Source organism: Carassius auratus, chromosome 19 (genome assembly GCF_003368295.1).
Source record: "Carassius auratus strain Wakin chromosome 19, ASM336829v1, whole genome shotgun sequence".
In the NCBI taxonomy this organism is placed as follows: domain Eukaryota; kingdom Metazoa; phylum Chordata; class Actinopteri; order Cypriniformes; family Cyprinidae; genus Carassius; species Carassius auratus.
In genome coordinates, this window is record NC_039261.1 from 25,126,446 (window position 1) to 25,141,333 (window position 14,888).

The following is a 14,888-nucleotide window of genomic DNA, read 5'->3' on the forward strand; positions in this document are numbered from 1 at the left end:
CCACAAGTGGTCTTGTGATTGTCTTTTTCTCTGCAGGAGAGATATGAATCTGCCATAAAGAGGTCAACCAAAAAAACATGGGCTGAGATCCGTCAGCAGAGGTGGTCATGGGCCGGGGGCTTGAACCAGACCTCCCGCAGAGAGAGTAAGTGTCCTTAGTCCAACTTTACACCCTCATACAGCTTTAAAGTCTAGACCTATCATTTCCTTTCAAAACTGTACTCAGGAACATAAAGAGAACCTGATATAAGCTCGGAAGCTTTATGTGTTGACACAACATTGCGTTTGACTACAGCAGTGTTTGCTCTGTGTCTGTTTAGATTAGTTCTAGCAGTCAGTTTGTCTTCAGTGCTGAAATTTCACTGCTGTAGATGGTTAATATGCATCATCCTATGGTTTTGATTTTGTTTACCCGCTTTAATTTCATCTTGACATCAAACGTGTAGGAAGAAAACCATCTTACTATGGTTTCGCCACCACAAAACTTGCTAATCATTGGCCTCAGCATCATTTATATAGTTTATATTTGTTTTCTTTGGTTTTTGTATGTTTTTTTTTCTTTGAAACCTTTTTTGTCTGGTTTGACTGGTGTAGCTGTGCTAGATATAATGTAAGTAGGTAGAGGACTGTGAAAATATCTCTTGTTAAGGTGTGATATTTTTTATATATTATTTGACCCAAAGAGCTAAAAGGGTTAGTTCACTGAAAAGGAAAATTATGTAATTAATAACTCACCCTCATGTTGTTCCAAAGCCGTAAGACCTCGTTCGTCTTCAGAACACAGTTTAAGATATTTTATATTTAGTCTGAGAGCTCTCAGTCCCTCCATTGAAACTGTATGTACCGTATACTGTCCATGTCCAGAAAGGTAAGAAAAAAATCATCAAAGTAGTCCATGTGACATCAGAGGGTCAGTTAGAATTTTTTGAAGCATCGAAAATACATTTTGGTCCAAAAATAGCAAAAATTACGACTTTATTTAGCATTTTCTTCTCTTCCGTGTCTGTTGTGAGCGAGTTCACTGCAGTGTAGTGATGTCTGGCTCACGAACGAATCACTCTATGTAACCGGATCTTCTTGAACAAGTTCACTAAATCGAACTGAATCATTTTAAATGGTTCACGTCTCCAATACGCATTAATCCACAAATGACTTAAGTTGTAAACTTTTTTAATGTGGCTGACACTCCCTCTGGGTTCAAACAAACCAATATCCCGGAGTAATTCATGTACTCAAACAGTACACTGACTAGATAGCCAGATATCGAACGAATGATTGACTCTTTCGCGAGTCAATTTCATTTCGGTGAACTAACCCTTTAAAAGAGATGTTATACTGGGATTTTTAAGGGAAAGTCCACCCAAAAATGACAATTCTGTCATCATTTACTCCCCCTTATGTCGTTCCAAACTTGTATGACTTGCTTTCTTCTGTGGAACACAAATATATTGTGACCAATATTGGTAACCGAACAGACTTGGTACACTGGGATATTTCCCTAAACAAGAAAGAAAGTCATACAGGTTTTAAATGATAACAGAGTTTTTAATTTTGGGGTGAACTATCACTTTACCATCACAGTGATGGGCGTTGATGTGTCTACTCTATGTATGACATCAATTATAACATAAAGACAAAAAAAAAAGCCTATTCCTTTTCCTTATATGATGATGTGTCTACAGTGACCAGTGTGTTATAGGAAGTGATGTCTTGTTGGATCACTTTGTACAGTGCTACCCTGTTGAAAAGACCAGATCAGACCAGTATGAAATGTCTACATGCTGTTTGGAGTTGGTAATGATGGATGACCAACAGGGTTTTTATGGTTAAGCTGACTAAGAAGTCATGCCATGCTAGAAACCATAATCCATAACACAACACATGCTGGTGATAATGCTGGTGTTTTCAGTAGAATAGTGCTGATTTATCTAGATAGTCTAAATATTCTATGCCATTCAAATTTCTGGGGTCATAAAGAATTTTTTAAGAAAGTAATACTTTTATTCATCAAGGATGCATTAAATTGATCAGAAATGACAGTAAAGATGTGTATAATGTTAGAAAAATACAAAATAGCTTCCACAAAAAATTAAGCAGAGCAACAGTTACCAAGATTTACAATAACTGATAATGATTCCTGAGCAGCAATTTAGCATATTAGAACGATTTCTGAAGGATCATGTGACAGCTTTGCATTGAAGAAATACATTTGATTTTAAAATGTATTCAAATAGAAACCTGTTATTTTAAATTATAGTAACATTTCACAGTTTTACAGTTTTTACTGTATTTTTGATCAAATAAATGCAGCCTTTGTTAGCATAAAGGCCTTTCTTTACAAAAACTAAAAAAACTTACCAACCCCAAAAGCTTTGAATGGTACTGTTTTGGTTAGCGTTCATGTACTTCAAGTAAGTCATCATATAAAAATGGTGTCAGTGGAATTTAATGTACATCTTAAATGTACGATCCTCTTACAAGTTGATGCAAGAGTGACCCGCCTCCTCCAGCTCTCCCTCTGAAAGTCTGCATGACCCTTCCTTTGGGAAAACCAGTATCGCGCTCCCTCCCGCCGTCGCTCAGGGGGTCAGAATGAACGCTCTGCTCTCTGTGTTGCGTTCTGCAGGCAGATGCTCGGCCTCCACGGTCAACCTGCCGCGGCAGACGGAGCCTGTGATTAACAAAAGGTTGTCCAAGTCCTCGGCCACGCTCTGGAACTCGCCCTGCAGAAGTAAGAACGGAGCGGCTCCCGCGTTTCACCTCCAAAAACCCCTCCCTGCAAACCCCCGTCTGGTTTTTGGTTCTTCAGTTGTGTTTTCTCATGAACTACTTTTGATTTGCTCATTTCTGGCGGCCTGCTTGCCTGTGCTTGCGCCTGGTGATCGATGGTCATTCTCACATCTTACCCTACCCCACAACCCCCTCGTTCTTGTGTTGCATCATGGGTAATCTCTCCTTCCGTGCACTTTTGATCAGTGCTCACATTGTTGCTTCATAGTCTGTGATGGTTATTTATCTGTGGTCCAGTAAGTGGTGGAAATATCTGTTTTCATTTCTTTTTTCTTATTTTTGTGGTCCGTCATCACTTTCAGTCTTTGGTGTGGGTCGTGGTGCTGGTGGTGGGTTTTTAACCTAAGTGTGTGATTTGAAGGGCTGATTGTTGATCAGTGATAAAACAATGAAGTGCTAACTAAGTTAGAAGGTGCAATATAGTTTATGCTGCTTTAGTGTGATCTTAAGCATTTTAATTGGTTAATTAATTAATATACATATGAGATGTTGTGAAATGTATATGGCTGTGTTCAGAATGAAATACTTGCATACTGCTTACTGTGTACTGCTCATTAAAAACTATGGAAGGAACTATAGAATATGGAACATTATAAACTGTATGGAAGGACAGAAACTTAACTTAACAGCTTCTTGCCACTTAATGGTTGGTTTTGCTTTTTTGTGCAATAACATGTCCTAACTAGTCTACCATTCAACATTTTAGAGGTTTGTTATGATTTTTTATTAATTGTTTTTTTTTTATGTATTCTCTCCATGGCTGCATTTATTTGATCATTTGAATGCATTCTTGCTGAATACATTTCTTTTTTATGAACTTATAAATGGTAGTTTATATACAAAAGCAAAAAGGTTTCACAAATGCAACTCAAAAAATCAAAAGCACTGTAGTCATCAGTAATAAAAAGTTATTTTCCACATTTTTAATCCACTCTTGTCTGTCAAATTAAAGACAAGAGGTCATAAATCATAATATTCATCATCCCAGAAATCAGTTTGAGCACATTGTATTGTGAGCTTATATACTTTACACAGCAAAAGTGAGTGTGCCATCCTGATGTTATATATGGATAATTTATGCACTATGCACGGTATACATGCTAGAATCTGCAGAAATAGTTTTTTGAACATAGCCTCATTTTAAGTTTCCTGTCCTAGGAAATAATGGGTTTTCTAGAATGCTGACTTCCACATGCAGCAGGATGATGAGTCAGCAAAGCTGTGGCTATACAGATGTGTATAAATCAACATAATAACAGCACTGTGCACCGCATGAGAACCGTGGAGCTCATGGTCTGTACTTATTTCCCTGTCATTAGAGATTACCACTCATCTCAGAGTGCACTTTATGCTGAGATATAACACACAATACTTGGGTTAAACATATTTTAGCTCATACTGTTTAAGGTGTGTTTTTTTTGCATCGAGCGTCCTGTAAAAATACAGTATTCTGTATCAGATTTTAAAACGAATATTATAAAGAGTTTGTATCCTAGATCGTGATCAAACCTTCTGTTACAGTAGTTCAAGCAGCAGCACAGTTTGCCGCAGTGAGGGAGAAAAAATGCAGCTGTTGCCTAGCAACAGCCAGTGACCAGACATCACGAAGTGTTGCTAATGTGTCAGATTGGAGCACTACCTTGTTGCTACATTTTTATGTCCATTTTTATACACAGCATCGATTTAATGTTGTGTGATTGCAAATACGACATTCAGAGTGGGTTTCTGCCTGTTTGTGCCTGTGTGTGTGTGGGTGTATGTGTGTGTGTGTGTGTGTGTGTGTGTGTGTGTGTGTAGAAAAGGAGCGTGGGAGAAAACAAGACCACAGATTCATTTCTTCGGCACTTCGACAGCACAGACTTCATTTTAATGTGCTCTCAGATTATTAACACAGCAGTATCCCATAATTCCCTCAATAAAACCTATTTTAAGCCGTTTTTGAACTAATAAAGCTTTTATTCTAGTATAAGAGTGCTGTTTGTCTAGACATTCTGTTAAATCATTTATAGAATAGATATAGTATAGTCTCTAAAATATCTAAATGTTTCTGCTAGAGAGCAATGAGATCAAATGAACAGCAAAATGCTCAGATTTGTCTCTTCTAGAGGCTTATAATAACTCAAACTATGTTAACACTGAAGTCTGCGATCGATCAAAAAATCTCAGCATGAACTCAAAGTTGTCTCATATTTCTTGCCATCTATACCACCATTAAGATGTTTGGGGTCATATTTTTGAATGCTTTTAAAAGATGTCTTAAGCTCATCAAGACTGAATGTATTTGATCAAAAATGCAGTAAAAAACTGTAAAATATTATTACAGTTTAAAAAAAAAAAAATTATTTGAATTTTCTTTAAAAAGTAATTTATTCCTGTGATGAAAGGCTGAATTTCCAGCATCATTACTCCAGTCGTCAGTGTCACATGATCCTCCAGAAATCATTCTTATATGCTGATTTCATGCTCATGAAACATTGATGGTGAAAGCATTTAAAAACTGATAATATTTTTACAGTTTATATTTCAAGATTATATGAAGATGGTACCTGAATGTGTCCTTGCTCAATAAAAGTAACAATTTCTAATCGACCCCAAAATGGTAGTATATATAAACCATCACTCTGTACTATACTAGTTACTGCATTCTTGATTTAACCAGCATGAGTTATAGTACTGGTTAAATTCACTAACTAAATTGAAACTTGAAATTTTTGTGGATTAGAAGTCCACAAACATGTCCAGGTCGTGAAATCGCTCACTCAATGAAGGGCCTGAGGATTCTGCTTCCAGTAACAGCTTCTCTGATTGGTCAAACACCCTGTTACAGGATGTTAGCCAGCACTTCGGCCCTTTGTCAAGTGACCTGCGGTTCGTGTCCACATGTGTCGATGCTAACTGCGCCCTCTTGTGTCAGCCCGCAGCTTGCGTCTGAGCCCGTGGGAGAGTCGCATTGTGGAGAGGTTGATGACGCCCACCCTTTCCTTTCTGGCTCGCAGCCGGAGTGTCGCCACCCTCCAGAACAGCAGTGACCCCCGTGAGTTACACATCACACAGTTAACATGTCAGGAGCTTGAGGTAACAGTTATACTCACCACAAACACATGCACACCCATGTAATGAGTCAAACACACATCATAAATGGACCTCATTGAGAGAAAACAAGCAGTAAATCTTGTCTGCTGAAATCAAACAAGAGAAAAAGCTTTCTGTCTCTTCTATGTACATTTCATTAGTCTCAGTATAAAATGAAGCAATTGAATTCCCAAATGGAATCTATTTATCTATTTGAGCTTATGTTGTGTTTTTAATGGACAATTTTATTTTCCATCTTTAGGATTTCAAATGAAAGCACATAATTTTCAGCAAATTACTAAATCTGACGATTTTCTTTTTGTTGTTCAGAATAGACATACTAGCTCACTGTATATTGCACAGTATGTACTATTGTACAATTTAAAGAAAGTATGTAAACCTGTATGCACTTTTACCTTCAGTATACAGTTTGAACATTAAGATGCTACATTGTTGTCACATGATATTATTGCATAAGTATGTTTATATAATATCCAATTATCATTTTTTTGCACATAAACATGATTATATTGCTTTTTTTGTGTGTAAAAAAGACTTGACTTTTGGCTCTTCATCTAAATCAAGAATGATGAAAATCATAGTTTATGTATTAAATTGGTGTTATTGATGTTATGCTTTGTTCGAGGTGGGTTGTTTTTATACCCCATATCAATTCATGATTATAGAAATGTTACTTGATGGGTTAGTTCACCCAAAAATCAAAATTAGCCCATAAATTACTCACCCTAAAGACATCCTAGACATAAATGACTTTGAGTTATATGCTGTTTAATGCCACTCATAGAAATAAATATAAAATAAAAAGCACCCATCCATAAAAAATAAAAAAGGTTTCACATTAGATCAAAGTGATTATTACGCTTTGAATATGGATATTTTTCTTACAAAAATGCATCAAGTTGCTACAGGAGGCCTTTGTTTACCCCCAGAGCCATATGAGGCACTTTTTATTATGGATGGGCGCTTTTTATTTAACTTCTTTTGGACTGAAGCACTGTATAAACTTAGAAAACAGCTATTTAAAATTTTTATATTTTACAATATTTATCTTTTTTTAAGGTATTTTTGATCAAATAAATGCAGCCTTGCTGAGCATAAGAGGCTTCTTCTTTAGAAACATAAAAATACACGTCAACCCCAAACTTTTGAACAGTAATGTAAGATCTCTCATTCATGTTTTAAATAACAGCAAGTGAGTGTCTGTAAACATCATGTCTCTGTCTGATCTCAGATCAGTGTTCCCGCTCTGCGTCCGTATCTCTGACGCCCTGCTCCCATCATCATCCTCACCAGCACAGCGCTGAACGCTGGAGGGTATCGGCCAGCACACCTGACATCACACAACGCCAGTCGAGACGCAACTCTACACCAGTAAGTACATGCACATAATAACCCACTCACAAATGTACAATTATTCATATAAAAATGCTAATATGCACTCACGTTCAAAAGTTTTGATATTTTATTGTTTCTTATGCTCACCAAGGCTGCATTTATTTGTTAAAAAGTAATACTGAGAAAATAATTTGTACATTTTTGTTTATATTTGTTTAGAAGACATTATAAAAGTCCATTTAATGTGTCCTTACTGAATGAAAGCATTCATTTAACTTTTAAGTTACATAACAACAAATCAGCTCGTCCTGTTTTGCCTTTGAAATTATCCATCACTGTGTTTACTTAGTTTGAGAAGAAGAAGAAAGAAAAGAAAGACAAGGAACGAGAGAACGAAAAGGAGAAGAGTGCTCTGTCTAAAGAAAAGGTGGAGAAGAAGAGACAGTCCCAATCCATAACCAGAACGAAAACAGAAGCCAGGTGACTCTCTCTCTCTCTCTCTCTCTCTCTCTCTCTCTCACACACACACACACTCACAGCACATGCTCTTTAAGCTGCAGCAGGTTAAATTATTGTGCGCTCATGAGCCAAAGAGAAGCTCTGATCCCGCTCAGCAGGGTTTCTCACAGGCTGTTGGGTCTTTTCAGGCCTTTGTGTTCCCTTTGTGTTCAGTTGCTTTGTGGAAAAGTGATAAATTAGCCATTATAGAATTAAGGTTGTACTCTTATTATGGCCAGGCCATGTCCTGCCTGATTGCTTATTTACAATGTTTCTTAAACTGCCTCCAATTTTCCAGCATAGTCTGTGTTTCCTCACTGCAACAAAATCCACATTATTGCTAAGGCAAGCATTAATATAATTATTCAGTTTAGGGTTAGTAAGTGTTGTTTTCTGTAGAATTGAATTAAGTGATTTTATGATTTAAACAAGAAAACTTAATTAAAAAAAAAAAAATCTTATTCTTATAGGATATGTTTTTCTTGGTTTTAGCTCAAACGCACTTAATTTTCATCCATTTTTCGTCCATCTTAATATCTTTATAACTTAATATAATTTTTTATTCCCAATTAGATCCAGATTTTAATTGTTTTAGTGGAAAATATGTTAAAGAAATAGATAAAGTATTTAATAAAAAAAAATGAAAATATCAAAATAATATAATACAAAAATAAAGATAAAGATACTATGTAACTAAGTAATATTTTCAGTGTCGCTAGAAAACCAGCCCAAATATCAAAGCTAAAAACAGAGCTTCATCATCTAAACAATCTGCCAAATAAAACTTGGTAAAACTTGGTAACTAATATACTAATATAAAATTGATTTAAAAACCAAAACTGAATTAAAGCTAAAATTAATTAAACCTAAATAGTAATATTATATTAAATATTAATATTGAAAGCTCAAGATATCAAAGTAATTTAATAGATATCAAAACAAAAAATAAGAAAATTAACTGATTTGTTAAAACCAGATTTGTTTTTGTCTGTACTGGGATGTTTTCTGAAATCTCTTCTCTTTTTAGCCCAAATATAAGAGCTAAGAACAGAGCTTCATCACCTGCGACGCCCAGGAGTCGCCCCCTCTCGCCCAATCCAGCGGTGTCCCCTAAACCTCCCTCATCTGCGGGCCGGACTCCTCCTGGCACCAAGACCCGGCCTAAACGGGCTCAGACTCCCGCCCGCGTGCAGGCCCCCGCCGTTGCTGCTGTCGCCGTGGAAACCAAGGAGAAACCCCGTCACGCTGACCCTCCCAAAGACACAAAGAGTGAGTGTGATCATCATGACGACCAGTTTGCTCTCAGATAAATCAGTGTGAAGGCTCAGTGGATTTCAAGGACTTTTTCCAGTTTTAATATGTGTGAACAAAAAGTAAGCATTTACTGTTCTTGATGGACTGTTTTTTCTGTGTAGCTGCTTCCAGTGTTCCTGACATCACCATCTCATCTGCTCCGGCCACGCCCATTACTCCCTCTGCACCAATCACAGCAGCTCCTCAGACACCAGAGGTGGCCAGTGCGGCAGCCACACCTTCCCAATCGCTCTCTCCTGAGCCCGGCCCTCCGCTCGCCAAGCCCACGGCTGGGACCAATGATCCCGAGGAGGCGGCCCGCGTGCTGGCGGAGAAGAGACGTCAGGCCCGTGAGCAGAGAGAGAGGGAGGAGCAGGAGAGACGAGAGCAGGAGCAGAAGAGCAGGTCGGTTATAGACAGCTTTGGTCTTGCACAGCCAAAATAATGTCCAAAACCACTTTTACAAAGAAAGAAAAATACTGCAGGATTGACTTAAAATGATCACTGCATTGTTGTTATCATTTGCTACAACTAAAACTATAAAAAATATTAATATTAATATTAATACTAGATTAAAAACTTGTTGCCTTTGCAACTAACAGAAATATTTTTTGTAGCACTAAAATTACCATAACTAGAAATAAATAAAATATAAAAATGAATTAAAACTAAAAGTGTGTGAGGGGGACAAAATGTAATATAAGACCCTGACAAAATTGACAAAAGTGCATAGCAAAATTATAAATAAAAATTTAATTAATTAAAAAAAAAATGTATACTAAAAAATATACTAAAATATAAAAATGAAAATTAATTCAAACTTTTAAGCTAAGTTATATTATTAAACCAAACTATAATAGTGTATTAAAGTACTGATTTAACACTGGATCATAGAATGTGAATTTCTATAACTTTTTCAGTTGTTTATGATTATTGGATAAGGATTTTTTAAATAATTTTATAGATGCTCTACAAATTCTTGGAGATGAAATATTTTAGAGTTGATTAAAATTACATAAATGATTATTAAACATAATAAATACAAAAAATAGTATTAAATATAATATATATTTTGATTTAATAATTAATTAGACTTTGATTTACATGATTTTGTTAAAGATCATTTCCATGACTTTTCTGTTCGCCTGACAGCTCATAACAATAAAAATGAGCAGTTACATTTTAGTATCGTTGTATTTAGCATATTTAGTACATTATAATTTTGTATTTAGAATTTCAGTTTTAATATTATAATTTGTATTAATGTTCCGAATGTATTAGTTGTATTAGTTAGTTTGATTGTAGTCCAAGTTGTAGTAACCTTGGTATGTGTTTTTGTCATTTTAAATATGTCTTTATAGTTTATTATTATTCATATTATGAGAAATGTTGACTAAGCAAATGGCAGAAATAAAAAAATTATAACTATATTTTCAAGTAAAATGTTTTTTTTTTCATGGTTTAGCTTTAGTTAGTGGTAATAACCCTGCTTCCGAGACGTTGACTGAGAGTGACTATTCGTATCTCTCGTGGTGCTAACCCTGCCTCATCTTCACTCAGAGCACTGCGCGAGGAGCACGCCAGACGGGAGGAGGAGGAGAGGAGGCGCAGGGAAGAGGAGGCGCGCTTCATGGCAGAGCAGCAGCGTCTGCAGGAGGAGAAGGAGGCGCAGGAGAGAGCACGGGCCGAGCAGGAGGAAAACCTGCGTCTGCAGAGACAGGTGAGCAGTGCTTCGTGGGTAATGGAGGCCATTTATGACAAACATCTCAAGTTTTAGAAGATTTTGAAAAGCTTCTGTTAGATACTCAACTGGCTCAGCAATTTTCAATGGCGTAAATATTCATTTTAATTCTATATTTGTGGCATATATTAGTTTCAAGCAAATCCGTCTTCATTTAAATCATTGTAATACAAAAGACCTTCAAGGCTTCAAGGAGACTGTGGCAGAGGCAGACTAAAGGACGTTAGCTTGAGTCTCCGGTGGTTCAGATCCGTGACGTCACGTGAGCCTGCGGGCGACAGAGCGCGTCTGACACCAAGCCTGTGTTCTGGTCTGATTTGATCATGCAGGACAGGCCTAATGGGTCTGTCTGTGGCTCTCTGGACATACAAAGCACATCAGTGACGTCTGAGCAGATCTAAACAGTGACCCAGAACACAGATATATATATAAGCAGAATTAACTTGACGCCACATCTGCACTTATGGGCTATGAGATTTAATATACTATCTTAATGCATTTATGCCTATGATTCAGTATGCAGTCCATATTTTGATATGCAGTTGAAAATACTGTGTCTAGGTGAGGAATATTCAAATGAATCAAACAGAGGGAATTTTTGCCTGCTGCTTCCCCCTTGTGGTAAAGGAGTGAAATTAAAACACTACCAAACGATGTGATCATTGCCTATTTTAGTATTCTTTTTTTATATATTATTAAAGTATGTATTGATATTTTGAAATAGCTTTTTATTTTTATATATTTTTTTATATATTTTTAAGTTGTGGTTGTACATTTTATTAGATAAATGTTGAACTTATTAATTAAAAAATTAACTAAACAAACTTAACTTTTAAATTAACTTATTAATTTTGCTATATTTTTGTCATTTTTGTATTTGTTTTAAATATTTCCGTATAGCTTTCTTTTTTTAGTAATTAAATTATAATCAGCATTTGTTCAAAACAGTTTTAATTTGAGTTTTGGTTAATGATAAAAACCAACCACTGTATTAGTTTGTGGTGTCTTATGGGTAATTTACAGGATGTACTGTATGTGTAATGTACTGTATCTCGTTTTCCAGCGAGAGGAGGCTGAAAACAAAGCCCGAGAGGAAGCAGAGAGACAGAGGATAGAGAGAGAGAAACACTTCCAGAAGGAGGAACAGGAGCGGCTGGAGAGAAAGAAGGTAAAGCAAGAGACTGCAAATGCTTTTACTGAAAACTAGAAAGAATCTCGTTGCTTTCAATGAGAAACACGCGAGATATTGATATGATTTTCTCTTCCTGTGGCTTTGACTAACATCTGTGTTCACCTTTCTAGCGTCTGGATGAAATCATGAAAAGGACTCGTAAGAGTGACGCAGGGGGACAGGTGGGACACATCTGTGTTTTTATTGAGTCTGAATTCATTTCACACACAGCGAAGGAAAAAATGAACTTGCTTTATTTGTTTCTTTGCAGAAAGACGTTAAGGCTCCAGCTCAAGTGAACGGCAGAGTCTCTGACAGCGGTAAAAATTTTATTTGTAGTGCTGTGTATGCTACGTTTCTCTTAAAAATAACTATTTACTCTGTTCGAAATATTGTAAATGAGTTTACATGAAAAATAGAGTGCTGTTATTCTCTTGTCTTGCAGTAATCCAGAAAAACCCATCTGAAACTCTGCATAGTGGTGCGACGAATTTGAACCAATCACAAGGAGACATGAAAATGAGGTAAAGTTGAGCAATTAGGAATGATTTGAAATGCACTAAGAGATGTTGTGCATATTTTGTTGTTGATGAGAATTCTACATTTTTTTTGCTCAGCTCTGTGTCCTGGGACACGGCACCCATCGTTAACGGACTCCAGCCCACTAAGCATCAGAATGGACTGTCCTCCAATGGAGAGGGAGCAGACTTTGAGGAGATCATCAAGCTGTCCAATCATGGTGGCAGTGGAAACAGTGGGCAGGGCCAACCTGCTGACCCAATCATGGCCTTTGAGGGAGGGGAACCGTTCATGATGAAGGCGGGGCCTATGAAACCACAACATGTGGCTGGTAAGATACTGGATATTATTAGATTAGATTAGATATTGTATTTTGTATTTTTATATCAAGACTATAGGCCATATTACTATATAAAAATATAATGTAATGTAATGTTCTGTGATGTCGTTTTTCAAAATCTAAGGTCATAAAAAAGTACAACTGAATATAAATGTATGCAATTTATTCCTAATATATATTTATTTATTTTACAATATTAGACTATTTATTTGACTAATTATTCTGTTAGATTATTATTCATTAGATTGTATTCAAATGTGCATTAAAAGGTCTTACATTTACAGATATATATATATATATATATATATATATATATATATATATATATATATATATATATATATATATATATATAAGATCATAATAAGTGTCTGTATATAAATGTATGGATTCTTTATCTTTATGTAATTTTTTTATATGATTATATTTTTGTATAGTGACTAAATATATAACGAATATAAGGTAAAAAAATTGTCTGTATTTAAATAAATGGATTTTTTTCTTACCTTTTATAAAACTTTATTTTATATGATATTTTTTTATATTTTATATATATTTACATATATTAGTGAATTACTACATGAAATATAGTGAACAAATAGCATACATTTTATGAATTGCTTTACTTTTGAAAGGCGTTTTTTAAATTTTATTTATTATTCTTTTTAAATTATAATGAAAATATTTCAAAATGTCTTAAATTTCTTTCCCTTTAAGCATGCAGATATCTTGGTACTTATATTATGAAAAATATAGCATTTTTATCACAGCATTATCCATATAAAATTGAACTGTACTGCTGTTGCAGTTTAATCAGTAATGTCCTGATGACAATAATAAGGATTAGTTCACCTAATCATTCTCAGATGATCCAAAGCAACCTGACTCTCTTCAGCTGAACATTAAAATGGTTAGAAGAATCTCCAGGCTTCTCTTTTCTGCATGAAAACGAGCAATGCTTTTCTTTGTCTTTGAAGCCGTATGCTAGTTTTTTGCAGGAACATTCTGTTATTTTGTCATTGGGAGCTTGACAGTGTCAGTTACTTCTATTTCAGAAACTGACTTTAAATGCTAAATCAGTTTCTTTCTGTATACATGTTTATTTCTGTCTTGTTCTTCCTGCAGAGGTCCTGTGAGAGAGCAGAGCCTTCTGTAAGAGAAGAGAAGAGAAGAGAAGAGAAGAGAAGAGAAGAGAAGAGAAGAGAAGAGAAGAGAAGAGAAGAGAAGAGAAGAGAAGAGAAGAGAAGAGAAGAGAAGAGAAGAGAAGAGAAGCCTTACGCTACCACTGCTTCCACCGTGACGTGTGCCAAACCAACAAACTGCTTTAGACTGCTAAAGACTGCTTTAACTTTAGAAACACAGCAAGACAGAAACCACCGATTTCTGTGGAAGCACTTTGAGGAAGCGAAAGAAGAGGAGGAGGAACCTTAAAAAGACATTTCTATACTTATAAGACGTTTGCAATGTCTGTCTATTTCACTGTGTGTCATGGTGCAAAATTGTTGCATTTCTTTAAAAAGTCACCTGCCGATTATGTGGTGCACCTTAAAAGAGTCGCTATATGATGGATTTTAGAAAAAATACAACTTGGAAACACACAATGTTTGGCTATCATTATGCTAATAATTATTATTGTTATTGTTGTTGTCATGGTGTATTGTTACTGTTCCTTTAAGTAGAAAAACGTGCGTCTTGAATTATTGCCTTATTTAATGTGCGGGGCGATATTCTGTATGTTAATGTATATTTGCCTGATTATGACGGACCTGTGGAATAAATCTTTATGAAAGGGGCTGTGTGTCAGTTCACGTTAGTATATCATCTTTGTGCAGTGAATATTTTCTGCCAGCAGAGAGCATCGCTGAATCTAAACTCAGCCCATGTTTGTTGAACAGTCTCTCACCTCCTGTGTAATAACTAGTGTACATTTGCATTCCTCTCTCATTTTCCTAAGCATATTGTATTTATGAAGTTCACAAACTAGTTCTGTATCCTCTCGTTCTCTTTGAAAGTCTGTGCGTGCATGGACACCCAGATCTAGTCATTCAAAGAGATGTTAACGGAATAGTTCACTGAAAATGCAAAAAGCTGTGTTTTTGTAAGAAACA

The 14,888-nt window shown here is 35.8% G+C and overlaps 1 protein-coding gene across 7 annotated transcripts in view; it reads left to right on the forward strand.

Annotated features, from left to right (window-relative positions):
• Positions 1-14,572, forward strand: part of LOC113119930 (MAP7 domain-containing protein 1-like) — a 36,804-nt gene extending 22,232 nt beyond the window's left edge. For 2 of the 7 annotated variants that reach the window (XM_026289670.1, XM_026289674.1), the window contains 14 exons: positions 37-145; positions 2,627-2,731; positions 5,705-5,824; positions 7,115-7,254; positions 7,568-7,698; positions 8,744-8,985; positions 9,132-9,414; positions 10,570-10,729; positions 11,814-11,918; positions 12,053-12,103; positions 12,193-12,241; positions 12,367-12,445; positions 12,539-12,771; positions 13,906-14,572. In XM_026289670.1, coding sequence (XP_026145455.1) covers positions 37-145; positions 2,627-2,731; positions 5,705-5,824; positions 7,115-7,254; positions 7,568-7,698; positions 8,744-8,985; positions 9,132-9,414; positions 10,570-10,729; positions 11,814-11,918; positions 12,053-12,103; positions 12,193-12,241; positions 12,367-12,445; positions 12,539-12,771; positions 13,906-13,916 — 1,818 coding nt within the window. In that variant the 3' untranslated portion in view covers positions 13,917-14,572. The remainder of the gene's footprint in view (positions 1-36; positions 146-2,626; positions 2,732-5,704; positions 5,825-7,114; positions 7,255-7,567; positions 7,699-8,743; positions 8,986-9,131; positions 9,415-10,569; positions 10,730-11,813; positions 11,919-12,052; positions 12,104-12,192; positions 12,242-12,366; positions 12,446-12,538; positions 12,772-13,905) is intronic. The other 5 variants (XM_026289675.1, XM_026289676.1, XM_026289672.1 and 2 more) reach the window with 4 other exon arrangements.
• The last annotated feature ends 316 nt before the right edge of the window (positions 14,573-14,888 follow it).